The sequence below is a fragment of the Temnothorax americanus genome, unplaced genomic scaffold (assembly GCF_048541705.1).
Source record: "Temnothorax americanus isolate GAGA-0224 unplaced genomic scaffold, ASM4854170v1 Scaffold6, whole genome shotgun sequence".
NCBI lineage: Eukaryota > Metazoa > Arthropoda > Insecta > Hymenoptera > Formicidae > Temnothorax > Temnothorax americanus.
In genome coordinates this window covers 3,298,859-3,319,652 of record NW_027509751.1, presented here as the reverse complement: position 1 = coordinate 3,319,652, position 20,794 = coordinate 3,298,859, and the positions used below count along the sequence as shown (strand labels likewise).

General features: G+C 45.3%; 4 protein-coding genes across 11 annotated transcripts in view; 2 read left to right on the top strand and 2 right to left on the bottom strand.

The window, feature by feature from the left end:
* The first annotated feature begins 205 nt into the window (after positions 1-205).
* On the top strand, positions 206-6,516 carry LOC143905057 (PR domain zinc finger protein 10). Of its 2 annotated transcripts, none has more exons than XM_077420176.1 (11): positions 206-711; positions 793-1,183; positions 1,281-1,622; positions 2,297-2,629; positions 2,703-2,906; positions 2,994-3,515; positions 3,593-3,857; positions 3,939-4,080; positions 4,196-4,384; positions 4,461-4,652; positions 4,734-6,516. In XM_077420176.1, the coding sequence occupies exons 1-11, from the start codon at positions 547-549 to the stop codon at positions 5,004-5,006; spliced, it is 3,018 nt and encodes a 1,005-aa protein (XP_077276302.1). In that variant the 5' UTR covers positions 206-546; the 3' UTR covers positions 5,007-6,516. The 2 variants fall into 2 exon arrangements, with proteins under 2 accessions (XP_077276302.1, XP_077276301.1); XM_077420175.1 differs by having other exon boundaries at positions 2,703-2,918.
* Positions 6,515-9,791, bottom strand: LOC143905066 (potassium channel subfamily K member 13-like). The gene is made up of 5 exons (XM_077420202.1): positions 9,658-9,791; positions 9,128-9,320; positions 8,069-8,143; positions 7,462-7,864; positions 6,515-7,252 (listed from the first exon to the last, which is right to left on the bottom strand). Exons 1-5 carry the CDS (start codon positions 9,784-9,786, stop codon positions 6,754-6,756), a joined length of 1,299 nt encoding a protein of 432 aa, XP_077276328.1. The 5' UTR covers positions 9,787-9,791; the 3' UTR covers positions 6,515-6,753.
* Positions 9,792-10,667: 876 nt separating this feature from the next.
* Positions 10,668-16,494, bottom strand: Ccdc85 (coiled-coil domain-containing protein 85). Its single transcript, XM_077420192.1, has 4 exons — positions 13,434-16,494; positions 11,749-12,121; positions 11,133-11,401; positions 10,668-10,936 (listed from the first exon to the last, which is right to left on the bottom strand). The coding sequence occupies exons 1-4, from the start codon at positions 14,349-14,351 to the stop codon at positions 10,892-10,894; spliced, it is 1,605 nt and encodes a 534-aa protein (XP_077276318.1). The 5' UTR covers positions 14,352-16,494; the 3' UTR covers positions 10,668-10,891.
* LOC143905060 (oxidative stress-induced growth inhibitor 1) overlaps positions 15,494-20,794 on the top strand; it is a 31,588-nt gene continuing 26,287 nt past the window's right edge. Inside the window, exons 1-3 of one of the 7 annotated variants that reach the window (XM_077420191.1) lie at positions 18,821-19,375; positions 19,678-19,860; positions 20,048-20,145. The gene's annotated coding sequence lies outside the window, so the exon portion shown is untranslated. Of the gene's footprint in view, positions 15,512-18,820; positions 19,496-19,677; positions 20,146-20,794 lie in introns of those variants that run through there. The other 6 variants (XM_077420184.1, XM_077420185.1, XM_077420186.1 and 3 more) reach the window with 6 other exon arrangements.

Sequence of the window (20,794 nt, the reverse complement as noted above, 5' to 3'; positions counted from 1 at the left end):
AGATAAATTTTGCGATTGTGCAAATAAAATCGTAAGATAAATTATAATTGCGCGCGATACGAAGGGCTGGTCTCGCGGATGGACGTTCAAACTTTCCCGCCGTTCCGACGTTGATCAATCGCGATGCGAGATCGGCAATCGTCGACTGTTGACGGGCCAGTGCTGCTGCTCGCAGCAGCAGGTGCATCCACCAAGCGAGAGCGAGAGGTTGCGGTTGCGAGATGTGAGGTGCATCGACTTCGAAGCCTATATGTCGAGGCTGACGAATTCTTCTCGTGTGAGTTCAAAATAACGGGGGGCCCGTCGCAACGAACACCTGTTTCCTGCCTCTCGCGCGATGTCGCGCGCCGCCCGCGTCGTTCCCGCGACACCGAGGGTCGCGCGTCGCGGTTAGAGCGACCTGGCGGTCACCCACATCTGACACGGCCCGTGTCAGTCTATCCCTCGGTACTTCTGTGTGCGCTTCCGCGCGGTCGGATGTGACTGCAATACAGGCACAGGCGAGACAAAATCACGGAGTTCGCTGGTGCGATACGTCGACGTAAGATGGATCCAAGGGGCCCTCCTGAGGGGGCCCCTGCCGAGTCCTTCGAAATATCCAGCATCGACAGGGGGGCTGACATCTCGGTGAATTGGCCTACGGATCACCCCTTCGCCTCGTCCCTGTGCGAGCAACCGAAGAAGCTGAACAACAGGCTCCTGTTCCTGACCGTGAGTAACTCTCTTTGACGATGAACAACATGTCAGCGCGGTGTACTCATGATACGACCGATCCGTTCGCTCTGTTGCCAGGTGGAATATGTGGAGGATCAGTCCCGATTGTTCCCCACGTATGAACAGATCTCCTTTTCCCCGAGGGCAGCCTCTCCTCTGTCCGAATTCGAGCATCGAGTCAGCCCACTGGACCCAAATATGAGCTCCGCTGCTAGATACTCCCCCACGCCGGTCCAACTGCCTTCCTCTCCTTTCCACAACTCCGTTGTCGTGCTCCAAGGCCCGTCCTCGCCCTTGATGTCCCAGCCTGAACCGAATATACGAACGAGCATCAATTATGTGACTCAGCTGACTCACCCGATCGACACTCAGACCGTACCTCAGACGGATACCACCACAGACTTTGTTGGCAATGGGAACGAGGATGGGCTAGTGGCCAGCGTCAGCAACGAATTGATTTTAATGCAGGGTAAGAAATGATTTTGCTTATCACGAGATAAGGTATAGCAGTTAGTCGTGTTAGATGGTTTTTTAAATTGTTTTTGACCATTATATGACATTTGCAGAAACTGCACCTGAATTGGAATCTTCAGCGACTCCCTTAATGCTGACAGGAATACCGGGCACAGATTTCGCTCTGACTAGGGACTTCTTGGTGATGCAAGATGATCAAATAAACGTTATCAACACGTTTAAAAATCAGAATATAGAGATGGAGGACAACCCTATTACTTTACCATCAATTGCCGAAGACGCGAATAAAGAAAACAACAATCTTGCTTTGTCAGAGTGTGATAAAGAAATTCGACAAATTGCCAAAGAACCACCGTCCACCGAGAAGAAGAAAGTAGTCGAGAAAAAAGATGTAAGGAGATCCAAACGGCATATAACAGATAAAAAAGATTTTTGTAAGTATAATATTTATTTTATAAACATTTAATATATACGGAGTGTATCTGAATGGTCCGTACAAACTTTGGGAATGAGTTCCAGGGACTTGAACAAGCAGAAAATGTCCCATGAACATGGGGTCGGAAACGCTTGCACTGGAATTACAACGGTTCGAGGTTTTTCTGCAATGGTTCGAGAAATTATCACGTCAAATCGCATGGGAGTTACAAACTGTGTTTATTTATTTCCTCAGTTTTGCCACGGAGAGACATAACAGGACAGTACATTTGCTACAGCAAATGCTTGAATTGGCCTCGGCGTTCGATTCCAAGAAAGCTCGTGTGTGCGCGCGCGCGCGCGCGCATATGTGTTTATTTCCTCGCCTAACTTTTTTTTTCTGAATTCCTCGCCATTCAGTGCGACGTGCGCAGGCTTCCTTGGAATCGAGGTAAATAAACAGTTTGTAACTTTTATGCGATTTGACGTGATAATTTCTCCAGCCATTGCAGAAAAAACTTTCAATCGTCGTAACTTTAAGTTTCCGACCCCATGTTCATGGGACATTTTCTGCTCGTTTAGGTCTCTGGAACTTATTCTCAAAGTTTTGTACAGATTATTTAGATATACCCCGTATCTTATTACTTTATATTCAGTTACGGTACTTGATATATTGGATCGGGCATTTTTACAGGGGGCGACGATGAATACGACGGTAATTGTGCCAAAGACGACAGCTCTAATTTGACCGACGTATGCGCAATCGCGGATCAACCTGTGCCATCGCGTGCTGTAGCAACACTGCCAGGATCATATCTTTTGTTAAACAAGCTATCTGCTTCGCATGCTGCAGCGAATAGCGTGACCTATGGGGTTTTTGCAAAACGTAATATTCGAAGGCGCACGCAATTTGGACCCATAGAAGGTCTATTGTGCCCTTACGACGGCTCATCTTTCGAGAATGCTTTGCCACTACTCTATGAAACTGAGACCGGGGAATTCCTGAAAGTGGACGTTTCCAATGAAAGTAAGTAATCATCGATCTATAGCGCTCGTTTCTGGTTTAAGATATTGAACTTAAATTTCCGTTACATTTTCAGACACTTCGAACTGGATGCGTTTTGTACGGCCCGCGCTGACGTATAAGGAGCAAAACTTGATCATTTGTCAGCAGAAAGATGGAATAGTGTTTTTGACTAATAGAAACATTTCGCCAAAGGAAGAATTAAAGGCAGGTCCTAGTCCAGACTATGCAAGTCGCAGAAATTTGCCGATACTTAAACCAGATGCAAAAGATGAAAAAGGTATAAAGAATTGTAAGTGTAGATATAACATATTATATAGTATAGAAACATTGACCAATGAAAATTAATTTTTTCTTTTCTCTTTAGCGGAAGTGGCTAACCAAATATCTACATGGCCACGTTTGGATGGCAACTCTTATAATCGACGCATAAAAATGTTTCGCGACAGAAACGTGAAAGAAAAGGAGAATTCGCGACAGAACAAATGCGACAAGGAATGGAAATGTTCCGTGTGCAGCTTGATTTTCAGAAAGCCATCCCTGCTTAACTTGCACGCAGCCGTTCATTCTTCTATCGATATCAAAATTGAAAATCAAAGTCAACTCCAGTCCGCATGCCCGCAGTGTGGATTGGAGTTCCAGAAGCAAAGCGAATTGGTAAATCATGTGTCTCAGCACGGGCGAACGGCGTTACCTAAAGCAAAGAGATTAAATCCTTTAGGTTCATACAAGTGTTCAATGTGTTACAAACGTTTCGCTACGAAGATACGATTACAACAGCACTGCTTGGCGCATGGTGCTGAAGACCAAAAACCACTGCCATGCAGTATCTGCTTGAAACGATTTATGAACAACTCCGCGTTGTCCGGTCATCTGAAAACGCATAAAGGTAAATCTATAACAAATCGGTCAATCAGAGTTAAACATTACCGTATTACTCTGTGCTATAACAATTCCGATTTGCAGAAAATAAACAGGTTTTCGAGTGTCCAATGTGCAGGCAGCTATTTCGCCAAAGTACGATGCTGAAGGATCACGTTGAGACACATAGAAATCAAGACGGTATATTCAATTGCCCTCACTGCCAGCGAACATTCATCAAATATTCGGTCATTCGCAAACACATTCGGGCACATCACTGCGAGAGGAAGCACAAGTGTCAGCATTGTGCAAAACGTTTCCCGACGGTCGACAAGTTGCGAATGCATTTGCTGAAACACTCTGATCACAGGTACAAGTTTTAATTTTAATTTATCGTGACGATTACGTTAATAAGATATATGCAAATTTTAATTAACTTTTATTTGCGCAGAGAATTTCATTGCGCGAACTGTGGTAAACGGTTCAAGAGAAAGGACAAATTGAAGGAACACATGACTAAAATACACCACTCCCAAACGGTTAATGGAGAACAAATAACACAGAACAATCAAGCGAAAAAATTTGTGCCAAAGGTATGTCAAAATGAAAAGGTGATTAATTATATTAATCAATTATTCTATTAATAAATGGACGTGATTGATAAAAACGTGATTGATTATATTGATTAATCAATTATTTTATTAATAGGTGAACCCGAACGATTACAATCGCTTTATTTACAAATGTCATCAATGCCTGGTGGGTTTCAAACGAAGAGGAATGCTGGTGAATCACCTAGCGAAGCGGCATCCCGATGTCGCCCCCGAATCTGTGCCGGAACTGAACTTACCTATCCTGCGACAAACCAGAGACTACTATTGCCAATATTGCGACAAGGTATCATAAAATAAATTTCCATTTCAAGGTAGAAATAAAATTATCGTATTTTTTCACGCATCACATATTTTTTAAGGTCTATAAGAGCAGCAGTAAGCGTAAAGCGCATATTATGAAGAACCATCCTGGCGCGGCCTTGCCGCCTAGCAACCGGCAAAAGGAGTCGGAATTTTCAGGACTGCCGAATCCAAGCTTCAGTCAGACAGTGGGCAGCATCACGACTAGTCCTCAAGGTTGTCAGTGGTGCCATAAACAATACGCCAGCAAGGTAAATTTTATATAACGCTCGATTACATTAATCACACCGATTGACAATCGACGAAAGTTAATGAATTATATTTTATTCAAGGCCAAGCTCTTGCAACATCAACGCAAGAAGCACGCACACCTGATGGAGCCGGCGGATCAAATACCGCGATCGCGGAACCGGCCGCCGCAAAATCAAAATCAACCACCCGCGTTGAACGATAACAACTTTGTGATATCTGATTATATACAAGGATGCGACGGGGATTTTCTGAAGCAGAAAATAATCAAAATAACTAACGACGTTGATCTGATAGGCAACGGAGGTTTGGAGACGATCGGTCAGCAGTTTGTGCGTATGCGCGACATACGTTGAGGAAAAGTACGACATCCTCGACACGGAGGATGAGCGTCGCCAATTTATCGAGATATGAATCTCGCGACCTTTGTACGCAGTCGAGATAGGCTGTGTTTTTTTGCTGCCGTTACCAAATCGTGGCGACGTCGCCTGGACGGAGCGGTGAAGCGTGTCGCCCGAGAATATTTGGGAATATTACGCGGCTTTGTCAGCGTCGTCAGTGCGAAACACTGGGCGCTGTTTTGTTGGTTGTACACGTTGGTCGATCGACAATGATGACGGTTACCGATGATAATTAGTGGCTTTGGCGGATTTGTTGGAAACGGAGCACGCAGTTTTAAGGATATTTTGACCGAGCCTCGAAACGAAAAAAGAGAGAGACGCCTAAAAACGTTGACTGAAAACCAACGAGGCTCGAATCTACTCTGCGACGGAGAACATTGTAGTCTCGTACAATTGTTGAGATCTTTTCTTGAAGTATTAAGAATACCGTAAAGAGAAAAAAAAGGTAGAACAAGTCCTGGTACTATCGGCACGCCGTTTGCGCTAGGCCTGGTAGTTTTACTTTTAAAATCCGATGTCATTCGAGTGTGAAGTAGATGGACGAAATTTAAGCGACAAAGTTTAAAGCGATGTTAAAAAAAAAATACCGGCTTAAATCTGGTGGCGGACGGGTCTGCTGCGTCTTAGATCAGCGTGACTTCTTCCGTACAACGGTGATTGGACGAGTAATGTTAAAGATTCATTATTCGCAACGTATTTGGCTTCACTTAACGGCGAGCGATTGTCTGTAGATTACGTGAAAGCTTGCGATCTCTGCAAAGAATCGTCCATTTCACTTTTGCTCTTTCTCTATTTCTCTCTCTCTCTCTCGTAATTCCAAGATCTCGTAAACGCTTGCGTCCACGTTCTCATTTTAGAGTAATATACAAGTAACATGCGTTCTTAGATCTTCAACGGATCATACTGTTTTCACGTAATCGTTTCGTAATCGCTGGTCTCATCCAGGTATGAGTCTAGTCGTCACAGCCGAGAGCTCGTTTGAATCGTCAGCTCGAGATGTCCGATTTAAACCGACCGCACGGTACCGTAGTTACGTAGCCAAGGGAACTTTCGCCCTCGCAACTTTACGAACAGCAGAAGCAACAAGTACGTGTATTTTAAGCTGTGTATTCCTGGCCGCGCGTTCACTCACACGTAAGCACACGTACACCAAGAGTTTCCGCAAAGATTGTCCAAAGATTGTGTGTTCCGCAACGGTGTTTGAATTCGGATAATTGTGTCCTCTCGTAAAACCCTATCCGGCTGGTGTGTAAGTAAAAAAAAAAAACCCGCACGAACGATTTTCACACTCAGAGAAATTCACCGACGAAACGACGACGTTGAATTTATTTTACACGCGGTATTATACACGAGATACATTGTCACAATTACGAAGACAGGAGATTGCATGTTTGTCGATGTCCGTTGAGTACATGGAGGACTGTACTTTAAACATGACTTAAATAAAGTTATTCGATGAGCGATACGACGAACATGGTATAATTTATTACATAGACATATAAAGGAACAAACGTTTAGACGAATATTTATATATCTAATTTCTATATTATTAATTTTTAGGCATTAGCACAGAAAAGATGGTCAATGACAGCAAATTTGCTTTAAAAATTAGCAGATGTCAAGACGAGGTAAACGATATCGTGAAAAACATACTCAATAAAGGGGTGTGCTATCATTCTTTTATATATATTTTTTGTAGCCTCTATTTTGTCATAACTCTTCTATCTGTTTTTATCGTGCTTTTACTTTCGAACTTTTCGCTGGCGATCGCGAGCGGGCCCACCGCTCCGGGCTTCAACACCTGGTGATTCGGCGTGACGGCGAGCGATCCTCCACCCCTTTGCTTCTGCGCGGCGTCGTACAACTGCTTCTGCATCACAGCGAGGGAGACTTTATTCGCGGACAGGAAATCCTTCATGGAGATCATCTCGCCCGACATCCTGCGAGGCGTCTCCGAGTTGTCCTCCGCCCTGATCGAGTCCCTGCCGACGAGCCTCGTTGGCCTCCTCTTCGAGTAGTATACAGTCGACACGGAGGACTGCCTCCTCGGTAAATACGGCGCCGCCACGTCTTGATTACCGTATTGCAACTTGTGTATCACATAATTCAGGCCTTGCTTTATCACGATCGACGTGACGTTCAGCAGGGAGTATATGCAGCAACATCCCACCACGAGGAAGACGAAGTTCGTGAATCTATACCTGCATGATGATCAATAATAAAAACTATATTTATTTGTATTTTCAAAGTTTTAACGTTAAAAAGATATTGGTATTTTCGCGTTAAAGAAAAGTCGATGTCATATTCGGAAAGAGTCTGGTCGTTCAAAATTTAATTTGTGGAATTTCAACTATGTGCCTCAGATAAATCATACGAGTTCGATCTCGTTGGGGCGACAAGGCAATCTTACCAATGTACGTAAGGGTAGCTCGGCTTTTGCGTGCTAACAAAATCGCCGAAGCCGATAGTGGTGAAGCTAACGAAGGCAAAGTACAGCGCGTCGAAGTAATCCCAGCCCTCCAGCGGCGCGTAAAGTGCAGCGGCACAACAGGCGACGATGCAGGAGGTGACGGATAGGTAGAGCATGACCCAGTACACGCTCGGTTTCCATTGGTCCAGGTCCACATGATCGTCGTCGTCAAGGATGTCCGGCAGAAACGATCTCTGGGTACTCGACGACTTGGAGATCCGTCGAGATGTCAACGTAGTCCTGCGGAGACGTCTTCTCAGTCGGCGTACGTGCCAGCTGCGCAAGATCCACGCCAGGAGAGTAATGATCCTCTCCAGAAAGAGATTGAAGAACAAGATGCCACCTAAATCATCACTTAACGTTGAGATCAAATAGTTTTCGCTAAATGGCATTTAGGTTTTTTATTTCATCAGATTCGTGAAGTCTTGTTTTCTACTTTACTTTTAAGACCCAATTATTTTTAATAATTGTTACTTATTGCGATTTCTTAAACATGACGTAAGATACTTTGTCGTTTTTAAATGTAGATTTTATTTTTTGTTATTACCGGAACAACCGAAGAAACCATAAAGAACGACAGCCGCTTTCCCCGCCGTTGTCTGGGGCGCGGTGCTTCCGTACCCTGCAAAATAACTTCAGTATCACGCTTTCTTTCATTTCAGAGGCATATTACACGGCGACGTATGCATATATAAAGATCGGCGACCAAAGGACAGTCAGCCGTGTAGATGAGTGCGAGACTAGGTCGCGGGATATTAGCATTCCGGAATTCACCGGGACATTCTCGTGCCGGCCGACGACCCTCGCCCTCTTACTTAACGTCATTACGACCAAGTTTTGCGGAGGAATGCGATCGTCTCGGCAAAACTTTTGTCTATCGCGTATAAATACTTGTATGCCGCGAAGTCAATTTTATTCGCACGAGAAATAAGGAAGAGAGAGAGAGAGAGAGAGCAAGAAGAAACCAAGTTATTCGAAGTACGATATCGCTTTTATGATTTGTACTATATAAATAAGATAATTTTTTCTCTAGATAATAGAAGCTGTATATTAATAGAGGAAAGACCCCTATTATGAGACAGGATGTTAATATGAGATGGCAGGTTTTTTACATGGTGGGATCAAAAGATGGGGCTTAGATAAGGCCTTTTAGCTTAAAAATATCTCATATTAGTCTTTCCTCTAACAATAAATTAAGGAAAAACGCCATTTTCAGGACTGGATCTTGGTAGTCTAATAATATTCATGTGAATTTTATGTATATTTCTTCGCCAGTCCTGATCGTAAAATGACGTTTTTTCCCTAATTGATTGTATATCATACCGATCCTGTTTCATTTATTTATTGTTAATAGTAATAATTATAACGAAAAAACTTTGTTTTCACAGATATTATAAGTCTCGAGTGCGGAATCGGCAGGATAATGGTCCCCCTGAAAGTTGATTTTTTTTTTTTTTTTTCCCCCATAGCGTCGCGAGAATAAGAAACCGAAAGAGCGCGAGGAGACGCGCGTAAAGCACGCGACATGAATCCCACTGACCCCGTTATTCGTCGCCACGACGTGGACACGGATGACTAGTAACCGGTATTGCGCTACGTAGCTTACCGATCGTAGAAACTATGGTGCCGACGAAGTGAAAGCTACCGGGAAAGTCCCAGCGGCGTCTCTTGTTAATGATGCCGGTAGCGGAAGCGTTGCCGTAGGCGTACAGCAGCTCGTGCAACCTCTGCAAGGCCAGGGGGCTACCTCGAAGGTGATGCCTCCGAAACGCGTGATAGACCCGCCAGAATTCCGTGGCCTGTGTGCGCCCCCCCCCCCCCAAATATCAATTATTAGATATAATAAATCATTTATTTAAAACACGCTTCAATCCTGACTTGCAGATCTCGCGATGATACATCGATCACGTTACAAAAATACATGTACAATTCATTGATTTGTTTGGCATGAATTAATGATTAGTTGAACGAGGCCCTCATCGTTACCCATATCTCATCTATTTATAGTACTGTAGTACGCACGAAGATCACTGTAACGTCTGTTAATTTTGAATAAGGGTCACATTTTTCTTGTGAAAATTGTAACAGAAAAGAGTAATTTTTTATTTATACGTCCCGCGGACACACTTTTTGTACCTGTCGTATCTCGAGATCGCTCTCTAGCCTTTGGAAGAGAGCCGCGCCTGCGAGCATGTACGCTGCCAGGACAACGGCAAGGAGGATGATCCTGGCGTTGTCCTCCGCGAGGCCTCCGCACAAGCACATCACCGGCGACTCTCATCTTTCCGACAGCCGGCTGCTGCACGCGATCCCCACCGCGCTTTTCGTTCGGAGCGGCGCAAGCTCAGCGGCCGGAGAAGAGTTCGCGAAGATATACAAGGACGTGGGAGAGGATCAATTTGAAGAACGCTTCCTTTTTAACACACACACAGACAGATAAGACTTGTGATAAGACTGATCGGAAGATATTGCTAGCCGATTCAATTTTTCCCCTCCCGAAAGTAAACATTAATTTTGTCATGTTATTAATTTTGCCCTCTTTGGTGGAAATTACTCAAGATTTTAATTTTCGAATGCTTTTAAGTTTACGCGAGAGGTATCCTATAAGCAACGAGGAGATAAAATTGATCGGCGCTGGATTGGAAAATATCCTAATTGCCTCGCATTGACGCGACGATGCCGGACGACGACGTACAGTGTACAGGCAGAGCCGAGATGTATATATAGGGCAATCCAACGCCCGCACTATTGAGAGCAAATCTTTTGATGAGATAAAAATAGAAATACAAACAACTTGCTTGCGTATTCAACGCGTGAATTCCGCCGAGGGGATGTCTTTTCGTGAAGCGGCTCTGAGTAAACGTGGCGGATAATTAACCGGCGAATGCGAAAAAGACGGATGCTAAATTGCGACCTTACGCGCTATGGATATCTTCAATCGTGCCAATTAAAAAGTGAATCGGATATTTCGGGAACCCTGGAAGACTAATTTTTGGAGAAACTTGTTATAATTAAAACGCTGGAAAACATATGAAAGCTACTCGTTTGTAAAATAATTTGTACTGCTTCTCAAATTTATAAAAAACTTTTGACAAAGAAGGGAAAGGAAAAGGGCGAGACCAACTGAGATAAATCGTAGACTATCGTATAATAAAAATACTTTGTTAATAAACAATCTGTAAAAGCTACATTTACATAAATAGATACTATCGGTATTCTCATGCTGAGATTATTGTACAATCGTATAAAAATCTACATAAAATATCGTTTACATTATTCGCTATACTATCTTCGTGTCACGAACGTTAGAATTTATTGCTTCATATTAACAGTACTCAAAAATTGACAAATACTTCTCCCGGCACGATCGTTAATGCCTCGCTTGCGGACCTTCCTCCAATTTCCGCCAGACGACCTGGAAAGCAAAGGCGATTAATCATACGTATATCGTAACGAACACATATCGTTCATCTCACGCGGAAGATTTTTTTTCGAGCGAGTTCTACTGTATCAATCACACAAGATAATCGTATTTCAAAAAAGATTCCTATTCTACTTGAAAGATATTTTGTCGTAAGAATCGCTTGCTAATCGACGAACGTTTTACTTACATTGCACATCTCTCTAACTAACGCCTTTTCACCGTCGTGACCTTCTTCTCTCTCCAGCTGTTCCCTGACCTCCAGAACCTGAAGAGCGCGCACTACGGCTTCCGGCCGGCTTCCCAAGTGAGTATTGTCGTTCAGGCTCGCAGGACTGTCCCAAACTTCACCCGATGGTAGCACGTCCCATCCTTGCGCGCGAGCCTGGAGAACACTCTTGTCTTCCTCCAACTGCTTCACCCGTTGCTCCAAGCTCCTCACGTACTGCATCGTTTGGTCTGCAAGAAATTTGCGATTGAATCACTCCGACATTCAAGAAAAGATCATTAAAATAGATCAACTGTAGCCTGCGTACTTCCGCATGTAATAATTATGAGTATTTCACTTGATGACGGTAAGCACTTTCAATTTGCCTAGTATTCATCACGTATGCCATACTAATGTTATGTATGTAAACACAAGCAGTGGCTTCTTTAGAAAAGCTTTCATTTTCTACGAATTATGATTATTACGTCTTCTTCTACATCCGAGCACATTTCTTTCCGCGTTAAATAATGTTTGCGCTTATTGACTTAACACAAGACGAAGGAGAGAAAGAGGTCTGCATTTTTTAACTAGATTTTACCGTTAAATGTGGAAGTGTGCCTCGGCCTCGGCGGCGCGGTTTCCTCGGCGTTCGTACTCGAGCTCGACCCGTCGCCGTCGTCCCTTTGACCACCGCCGCGTTCCTCATCGAGATACAGGCACAACTCTTTGAGCTCTAGATTATCCTTAATTAATTCCTGCTGCTTATTGTCCAGTTGACGTAGCTTATTCTGGTAGGCCGAGACCTCCTGTCGCATAACGCTCACGGTGTATCGGCCGAACCTCTGCCACTCCCTCGCCAGCTTGCGACCCTTTTGTCGATCGTCGTCTAAAAAGCAGCAGAGATCGCGCAGTTCCTGGTTATCGTCGTTCAATCTTTGGTTGGCTTCCTTCAGCAACCGCAGCTCATTCAACTGGAAAGTAGATAGTTTTGTCAAGTCGCGCTCATCCCATATTTCTTAAAGTCACAGGCTCTTTTGAAATTTCACGTTATTGTTATGCACAATGCAAGTGAATGGATCTATACAGATTCAGATATGTGAAAACTGTCGAAAATTATTTCATTTTTTTTTGTTCATCGATTGCAAATTGTATAAAACTTTATAGATATCACAATTATATAAATAATTATTTGAATACATTTCCTATATTGATGTATCTGATTTTATATACATACTGATTTATACATTACAGATGATACCGACATATCATCCATTCAGCCGAATATCTATTGTATCATTAATTCGCGTGCGCCTCCCCTCTGCCCTCCGTATTGAGAGAAATAACGGAGTGATTGATCTCTCCGCGTATATTCGCGCCGCGGTACACGTCGATTACCGAAAAGAAGCCTTTCACCTATTCATCACGCGTGTGCGAGCGACACGTGACCAATTTCCGGCCGAGTGTTTTTGGTAAAATCAGCACTTTGCTGGCCAGAGGAAACTGATTGTCCGTACGATCGCTTGCGGTTTATCTCGCGTATATGCGTGACCGCTTGAAATTACGACGGTCGGTTCAATCTGTGTATATGACCTACAAGAGCCTCTCTCTCAAAAACTTCCGTGTGGCGTGCTAAAGATTTCAAGGACAGCAAACTGCATCCTACACATCTCCGAGATATAACGAAATATTATTTATCGTAACGTCTTATTGATATAACGAACTATATGAATTATATCATGACACCAAAAAAACACAACATTTTCTCGTTCCACTCGCAACGTATCTATAAATAAACCCAATGATTGGGAATGGAAGTGGATATATTGCCAAGCGAAACCGTTATGCAAAAACGATAATAAACGAGAAAAATAAAAAGAGTGAAACATATGAATAATTATTTAGGTTGCGTTCCACATTTTTTTATCGTATTCTAAAGTGTAATTATTCCAGGCTTTTAATTCAGTCTTATAAAGATTAAAGATATAAAAACAGAACAAATTGTAAAAGTTAATAATAATTCTGAAAGAGTTAATAATTCTGAATAATAGTTCTAATAGTTCTGAAATTCTCCCAGTTCCTACGAATTTGCATTCATACAACTTTCAATATGTAATTTACACCGTAGATAATTACAGCAGATAATCACAATAGAAAACTTTTCAAATTACACTTCTGAATTATTGAGCTCCAACCCTGTGATACGTATCGTCAAAGATTTTGAGTCATGCTAATTTCTCGGCTAATTATATTACAGAGAACCAGAGAATCCAGGGGAGGACTCACCAAGTTCTGTATCTGGCGATTCTGCTCGGCGGCGAGCCTAGCGATGTCACTCTCGGTCTTCCGCACGAACTTGAGCATCTCCACGGGGCCGAGTCGCAGGAATTCGTCGTCGCTGATCCTCTGTCTGACCGGCGCGCTCTGGCTGTTGCCCACCGCCGGATACTGGCTGCTAGGTGGCAAGTACGGCCCCTGGCCGAGCTTAGGTTGTTGGAGGTAAGTCGACGGCTGCGGCTGCTGTTGGCCTTTGGACGCTGCCGCCGACGCGGCAGCGATCAGCGGGTTACCCGGTTGGGGATGATGACGATGCTCTATCCTCGGCGAGTACTTGCTCTGCGCATCCTTCGACGGTGGCTGTTGCTGCTGCTGCTGCTGCGGTTGCTGCTGCGATTGATGCTGTTGCTGTTGCTGTTGCTGCTGATGTTGATGATGCTGCGAGGACGGCGGGGGCGGCGGCAACGTGCGCGGCTGTGCGCCTATCTGGTGATGGCTCAAGGCCGCGCCCGGACCTTGATTATTGCCGGCTTGAGCCGAGCTCGGCGCCGACGTAGTTCCGTTGGCGAAATGAAGATGATTCTTCAAGATGCCACTGGTAGGCTGCGGCGGGGGCTGATAGCGCGGCGGCAGTTGGTCCACTGGTTTGATCACGTGCGGAGGATGATGCTGCTGCTGCTGCTGCTGCTGTTGCTGCTGATAATGCTGCGGCTGCGGCGGCTGCTGCTGCTGCGGCTGGGACTTACTCTTATTGGACATCGCGGCTAATTTAGCTCCAGGCTGCGCCGTGTCCCATTTCAGAAAGTCCGCCGCGGCCTCCTCGCGCCGGTTTGACCCGCCGAAATCTGGGTCAGCGCGCGATCTCTCACGAGTAGCAGCGGCGACGGCAGCGGGCCCGGTCCGCGCGACCGGCCCCGCGCGATACATACGTCGTTCCCTCCACCGGCACCCGGGCCTCGCCTTATCGCCGTAGGGGGCCTTACTCGCGCGGGCCTCACTCTTTCGACGACCGATTTCTGCGTTCTCCTTCTTCTTCTTCCTCTTTTTTAGGTCTTTTTTTTTTATGTCTCCTCTTCGCCTTCTCCTCGCACTCGTCTTCTTTCGCGCGCTTCTCGGTCCGAGTGCACCTGCCAGCGGCGCCTCACTGTTACGTATTGCGAAAGAATCTCGTCTAGCGAGAATCACACATTACTTGTTACGATTCCCTTCTGGTCCGTTTCTTCGGCATTAGTTAGCTAATCTCAGCTTTCTATCCGTTGCAGACCGTGGCTCAGGAGAAGACGGAGCGGCGATTAACCGGGTAACTTTACCCAACGATTAACCGGAGATGAAGAAATCGGAAGCTATAGCTGTTTTTGCGAAGTTACCGTGGCACGATTAGGCACGACGGGTCTTTCACCGTTCATAATGCACCTTGAAAAGAACATCGTAAATTGAATCGTAAATCACATTATCATTCCGGAGTTAAATGGATCATTATATAAATTGAAAGCTATTATCGTCTTGGAGTATTCGCCACTCGTCGAACGGTCGGATATGATTCAGAGAGTGAGTAACGTTCCCTTCTGGATGCTGTTCACTTTCGAGACTGCTGTCAGACCGCAATGCTCGACTCGCACACGCGTCAGCGTCGTCGGTCTCGCAACAGTCGCACAATCGTGGCCTTCGCGTTCAACTCAAGCCGCAATGCTGCTCACAATCGACATACCAGTCTCCTCGTATCACTAATCCCCGCGGTAACACTGCGGTCCCCTCTCATCAGCGGTCACGCGTCTCCCGTCTCTCCGCGGCTTGGGCGCCCTTCGCTTCAAGTGGGTACGTAAGCGAGGCACGGATACGTCGTGTCAATTCTCCTCTCACAGCATTCACACGTTACCCCTCTCTTTCTCTCTTTTCAGTATACTACATGCCCGAGCGAACGAGGTGTAAGAATCACGCCAATTCGCGCGTTTTCTCGTCAAGAGGATCACGTCCCGCGCCTCTCTCCTCCTTCGCGCACGAAGCGAAGACACGGTCAATTGTCGCTCTATTAGCATCAGCAGCGTCTCCACCTTCGCCTCGGACACACCGTCGGATGCCAACGAAACGCAAGTTCAATACCAGTTCTTTCTTATCAGCATTCATGCGTCGCACCTTCCTTCACTTGTCTCTCACCTCTTGCCTCGCAGAGACGGAGCAAACACGCCGCCTTGCCACCTCGGCATTCAGAGACGCGGACCCGTTCGCTTGCTCCCGGGACCGGAGCGACTCAGACCCGCGTGGCTGTCATCTCGTCCTGGTCAAGCGGCGCAAAAGAGAGCCGTGTCGACGAAAGGAAGCCCGCTACGCCGTTGCCGTCGTCCCACCTGGCTTTCGCCCCCCCCCCCCTGTCCCCCTTCGTCCCTGCGCGCACCCAGGTCTACGATCTCGCAGGAGACGCGCATTCCGCGCCGTCACCCGATCACGTCGCCGCCGAGCTGCGCGTTGAGTTGCACCGAGGCACGTCCGCGGGGCCCCCGTCTACTCGCGAGAGCGACTTACACCGGTCGCCGCGGGACGACCGCCGTGTCCGCACTCCGCGCTGGCAATGCCCTGGCTCGCTGCCCTCGCTGGCTCGCTCGACGGCCGCCGCGCGCCGGGGCCCGTTTTTCTCGCCGGCGGGCCGCATTTCACGGGATGCCCAGTGCCGTGCTCACCCGGCCGGGCACGCGTTTACGTGCGCGTTAACGACGTCCTTACTTCTTAACGACGTTGTGTTTCTATGTGGAACCTCCTTGCGCTCCGTGTATTCCTTCATACAATCGACATTATTATTGTCATCATCGAGGGTTCCTTTTTTTTTATTTTGATGTATATAGTACGGGGTCCTCTAATTACAGCGTCGGCCAGCGCAATGAGCTCCCCTCAGTAGTTGATGATCGCACGATTTGGAGTTCGTTATTGAATTTTCTTTACGAATCCAATGATATCAGTGAATTCGTGTTGAGTTTCGTCGACCCCTACGCGGGCCCCGACTTGCACGAGCCGCGTTTGGAATCACGTACTAACAATATGGCGGCCACTCGCGGGACTTGAAGTGATTGTTGACGATGCCGGGCCCGGTCGGGCCCCCGTGAGGCCCCGGCGCGGGAACCGCGCCGCAATCTCGCGATTGTCTCGCGAAGGGATGAGAGTTTGAGCTTCAACTCCGAAGTCGTGGGAGGAACCTGAGATCTTCACATAGGGCCCAACGCGGCTCGTTGGGGCCCAACAGCGAAATCGAGAAGATAACGACAGGTCGCGAATTCGAAGTACGGATCGATATGACGAGCTCGTTTCCATTATATTTCTTCTTTTATTTATATTTACTATACTTATATATACATTAAAATTTACTTTATTATATTTACTAGAATTATACTTAATATGTATTTACTAAAATGCACGTCTCGAAAAGAATATACAAGTTAAAAAAAAAGAGATGCAAAAATATCTCGCGAAGCTAATTGTCAATATACACTTTTCGAAATCGGAAATCGGAGATCCAGTCAGATTTCATAATTGCGACAAAAATACTCTTGCTGCTTTCTCGAAATTGTCGACTGATTAAATTCTGAATTTTTTTCCGGTATCTTTAACGCGCGGATCTCAGCATTCAGAGAAAATCCCGACCCTTCATGGAGTTTCTCGTGGGACTTTCCGGCCGCTTGACTTTTCAGCGGAAAACGAGTAGACCCAACGTGGTAGCGTTAGCATCCTTATACGATCGGCAAGCGGAAGGCACGGCGTAACTTCCGCGTAATTTCCAGCATCGACGCATCGCGCGTGTCGGCGGAAAAAGGCCTTCCCTCGCGCCAGTTACCAGCAATCTCTGCAGTTACGCAGAAATCGGTAGCTCGACAATGCGACGGGTACAAAATTGGGGATCAAGCATTTCCTATATCATTTCCTGAGACGAAAATTGTATACGATCTCGGGAGTTTCTAAAATTTCTATAATATAAATCTCTTTCTCGTTACTCGCATCCAAGCTTAAAACACACACGCATTTTCTCTCTCTCTCTCTCTCTCTCTCTCTCTCTCTCTCTCTGTCTCTCTCCTCTTCTCTTCTCTTCTTTTCCTTCTTCATTCTTCTTATTCCTTCCTTATAAATCATCGACGTCTGTCGATCTTGCGGACTGTACTGCACGGCAGGTGTTACTCCTTCACGCTCGTTCCTCGGCAGAGAGGTAATCTTCGAAAATATTCTACCTGCTCTGGCATATATATATATATATATATATGTATATACACGTATATGTATACAGATACACATCGGGTATATGTGCACCTGCATTCCAGTGCCGTTCAATCGCGTTTCGCGCCGGGCGTCTGGCGGGCGAAGGGACCGGGTAAAATTTCAAAAGCGACCCTTTAAATCCGGTTCCGTCAATGCGACGGAATGCCGGAAAAAACGAGCCGAGAGAGAGAGAGAAATCCGGCTGTGACGTGGCGTTCTATTGTATCATCATAGAAAAGCCCTTGCCAATATATAAATATATAGCAGACAACGGACCCGTCGGCCTTTTGAGTCATGATTGAGAGAAATTGGAATTGTTTTAACTTTTGTAGCGGAAAAAACGTGAAAAATTTAAAGCAGGAACATCTAAATTTATATTTTATTCCATATATATACACAGAAGAAAAAGAAATGTCAACACTGAATACTTGTATACATATATACGCAAGAATATAATTAATAGTCTTATAAGAATTTCAACTTTTTATTTTTCAACTTTTTTTTCTTTAATCTCATTTCAAGATTATATATGGCTGCGTTCGGGAGCTATTTGCTTATTCTATCCTTGTTTTACACTTGACGAGCGATAAAGATAGAAGATAGATGATGCAATAGCAATAGCGCGCTCTCCGCGAACGCAGCCTATATATTCTTGTGTATCAAGTGTATCAGTGTTGACTTGACACTTCTTTTTTTTTCGTGTAGTTACGTAACCGAAGCCGATACAAATATTTTACATTTTAATCTTCCATTTTCATTTCGACCTATAATTTTCATTTTTAAATATCGACCAAACATTATAATCAGCCGCTAACTTCGTCGAAATGTAATCTCACAGTCCCGAATTAAAAATTATTAATTTTTAAATTTCGAAGCCGTATCGTAAATTCATTTCAAAACAACGCCACCTCGACAGCCCTTCGTGGAACACCGTGAGAGTTTTCTCGCAAGATTCAAGGGACACATTTGAGAAATCTAATTTATCGTCGCTCGAAGTTCGAGCTGGATTGGAGCTGGAAGATACCGAGTCCCGACGGCAGATGTGGCCGAGCGCGCGAAAACGCGCCCGGGCGCCGGCGCCGGCCGGAGAGCTGTGGAGAGCCGGAGGCCGGAGCCGGGAGCGCGCGACGCGCGCGCGCGCAAGCGGCGTTCGCGGCTACGTTCAGGTGATTCAGGTCGCGTGTAACGGCGCGGCGCGTGTGGCCGCGTGTGCATCACCGCGGGGGAGCGAGAAAGCGCGTTTTGTATCCGCGGGCCCGCGGCGAGGCGGCCTCCCGGAGTAGGAAAATCGATGGCCGGGACGAGGTGCGTCATCGACAACGACGCGGGATTTTCACGGGCGAGTCTGGACGCGCGCGTGTAGAACGAGGGAACGCATCAACTCTCCCGGCTGATCGCGCGCGGCTCAGCGAGGGACGATCGAGAGACACGGATTTCGATCTCGGGCGGTCCTGGTCCTGAGACTCCCCGAATCCCGAGACCGGTCGGTCGCACGCGCGAGCGCGCACCTTCGCACCCCGGGCGGCGTTGTCAACTCTCGCCGAGCCGTCCTCTCATCATGATACCCGCCAACGTCAGCGCGCGTCGGCGAGCCCCTGGCAATCGCAGCGTCCGCGGCACCAACGTCCCACGGAGCCTCCGCGCGATGTATCGGGTCAGAGTCTGCAATCCGGACTAAGACGGCCGCGATGACGACGACGTGCTGGACGGACCAGGTATAAGGACTCGCCGACTTCGATACGTCTTCCGACGCCGCTGCGGCCGAGTGCGGCGTCGGTCTGTCGGTCTCGGGGTGATCGGCGTATATAATGACAGCAAAAACTGTCGTAAATCAGGTAGGAACAAGTGACAATAAAGTCAAAATGACGATTTTTTTTGGACATTTTTTAGCATTGTCTTACCATCATTTTGACGTAATTTTGACTTCATTGTGGCTCTCTGTTCTACCTGGGATAATAATTAATAATGTTAGCAATTAATTATAAATTTCTATTACTGTAGAATGCATTTAATTCAGATCCAGGGATGATCGTGCGCGAACAAGCGAGAAGTACGCAAAGCTGCATATGGGTATATTTAGACACATAAATTAAGTAATAATAGAAATCTAGGGGATATTATGCGCGAGATAAATATTACGGGATAGAAATTTTCCAGTGCCGTCTCTTTTGAGCAAACTACGAAAATTCCAGATTTGTTGGTACGTATCTCTTTAAGTACTTCGCGGGTGTAATATGTGTTTACCGGGGTGTTTACGTTTTCTTGCAAAAATGTTAGACAAACATTTTGTGTTGTGCGAACGAGATTGAATTAATCTATTTTGGAGTGAAAATCGTAAAGTCGTAATAATAATAAATTCTCACGTTCGTGCTTTTCTTCTTCTGCAGCTATGGGAGATTATTTGATCGGTGCAATTTAATAGAATAAATAAAGCGGATGGATTTAAAACTTGAAGTACCTGAATATACATTGTGCCGATTCTCGCGTAAGTTTATATTAAAACTTCATTAAAATTCGATATTATTCATCTTTGGATTTAACTAGACTTACAATTAGTTATATATTACATATAATTTTTATTTTTCGTTAAATTTAGGTCTGCCATGCAGATAAAACGTGATTTTGAATGCGTGAAAAATCGTATACTCAAAGATCGAGGTCCGTGATGCAATCAAGTGAAAATATTTCTTTACGATATCTTGTAAATTTCTTATTTGCTTTCATTGCTCGCGATACATCAAGTACGATTTTTGTTCACGTCCGTGATTATACTAATTAGCAAGCGTCGCATTCGCATTAATAAGCAGTTATCGTAAAATTGGTCAATGCGCGCGCGGCGTTGGTTACGTGAAGAAATAATGGTTACATCCGCTTGTATCTGCTTACGCAATGTACGCCTTGCGGATGTTTATTTAATTTTATTAATGATAGGATATATATATATATATATATAATTATGCTTTTTAAATGACTTTAAAAATATTGATTTATTATAAGTTGCACGAAAAATATCTGGTGGTGATGGTCGTGTCAGGGGAAATTTAATTTAAAAATATCAGAAATCCAAATAAATAGATATTACTAATACTTAATAATAATAATAATAATAATATAATTAATATAAATATATATGT

What these genes read in the sequence shown, in the direction of transcription:
- LOC143905066 (XM_077420202.1), bottom strand. Translation starts at nt 9,786, where the DNA reads ATGTGCTTGTGCGGAGGCCTCGCGGAGGACAACGCCAGGATCATCCTC. An exon ending in GCGATCTCGAGATACGACAG is followed by an intron (nt 9,321 to 9,657) that starts GTACAAAAAGTG and finishes GGGCGCACACAG; the next exon opens with GCCACGGAATTCTGGCGGGT. An exon ending in TGGTTTCTTCGGTTGTTCCG is followed by an intron (nt 7,865 to 8,068) that starts GTAATAACAAAA and finishes GTGATGATTTAG; the next exon opens with GTGGCATCTTGTTCTTCAAT.
- Ccdc85 (XM_077420192.1), bottom strand. Translation starts at nt 14,351, where the DNA reads ATGTATCGCGCGGGGCCGGTCGCGCGGACCGGGCCCGCTGCCGTCGCC. An exon ending in GCACACTTCCACATTTAACG is followed by an intron (nt 11,402 to 11,748) that starts GTAAAATCTAGT and finishes AATTTCTTGCAG; the next exon opens with ACCAAACGATGCAGTACGTG. An exon ending in TAGTTAGAGAGATGTGCAAT is followed by an intron (nt 10,937 to 11,132) that starts GTAAGTAAAACG and finishes TTTGCTTTCCAG; the next exon opens with GTCGTCTGGCGGAAATTGGA.
- LOC143905057 (XM_077420175.1), top strand. Translation starts at nt 547, where the DNA reads ATGGATCCAAGGGGCCCTCCTGAGGGGGCCCCTGCCGAGTCCTTCGAA. An exon ending in CGAAAAAATTTGTGCCAAAG is followed by an intron (nt 4,081 to 4,195) that starts GTATGTCAAAAT and finishes TTTTATTAATAG; the next exon opens with GTGAACCCGAACGATTACAA. An exon ending in ATTGCCAATATTGCGACAAG is followed by an intron (nt 4,385 to 4,460) that starts GTATCATAAAAT and finishes ATATTTTTTAAG; the next exon opens with GTCTATAAGAGCAGCAGTAA.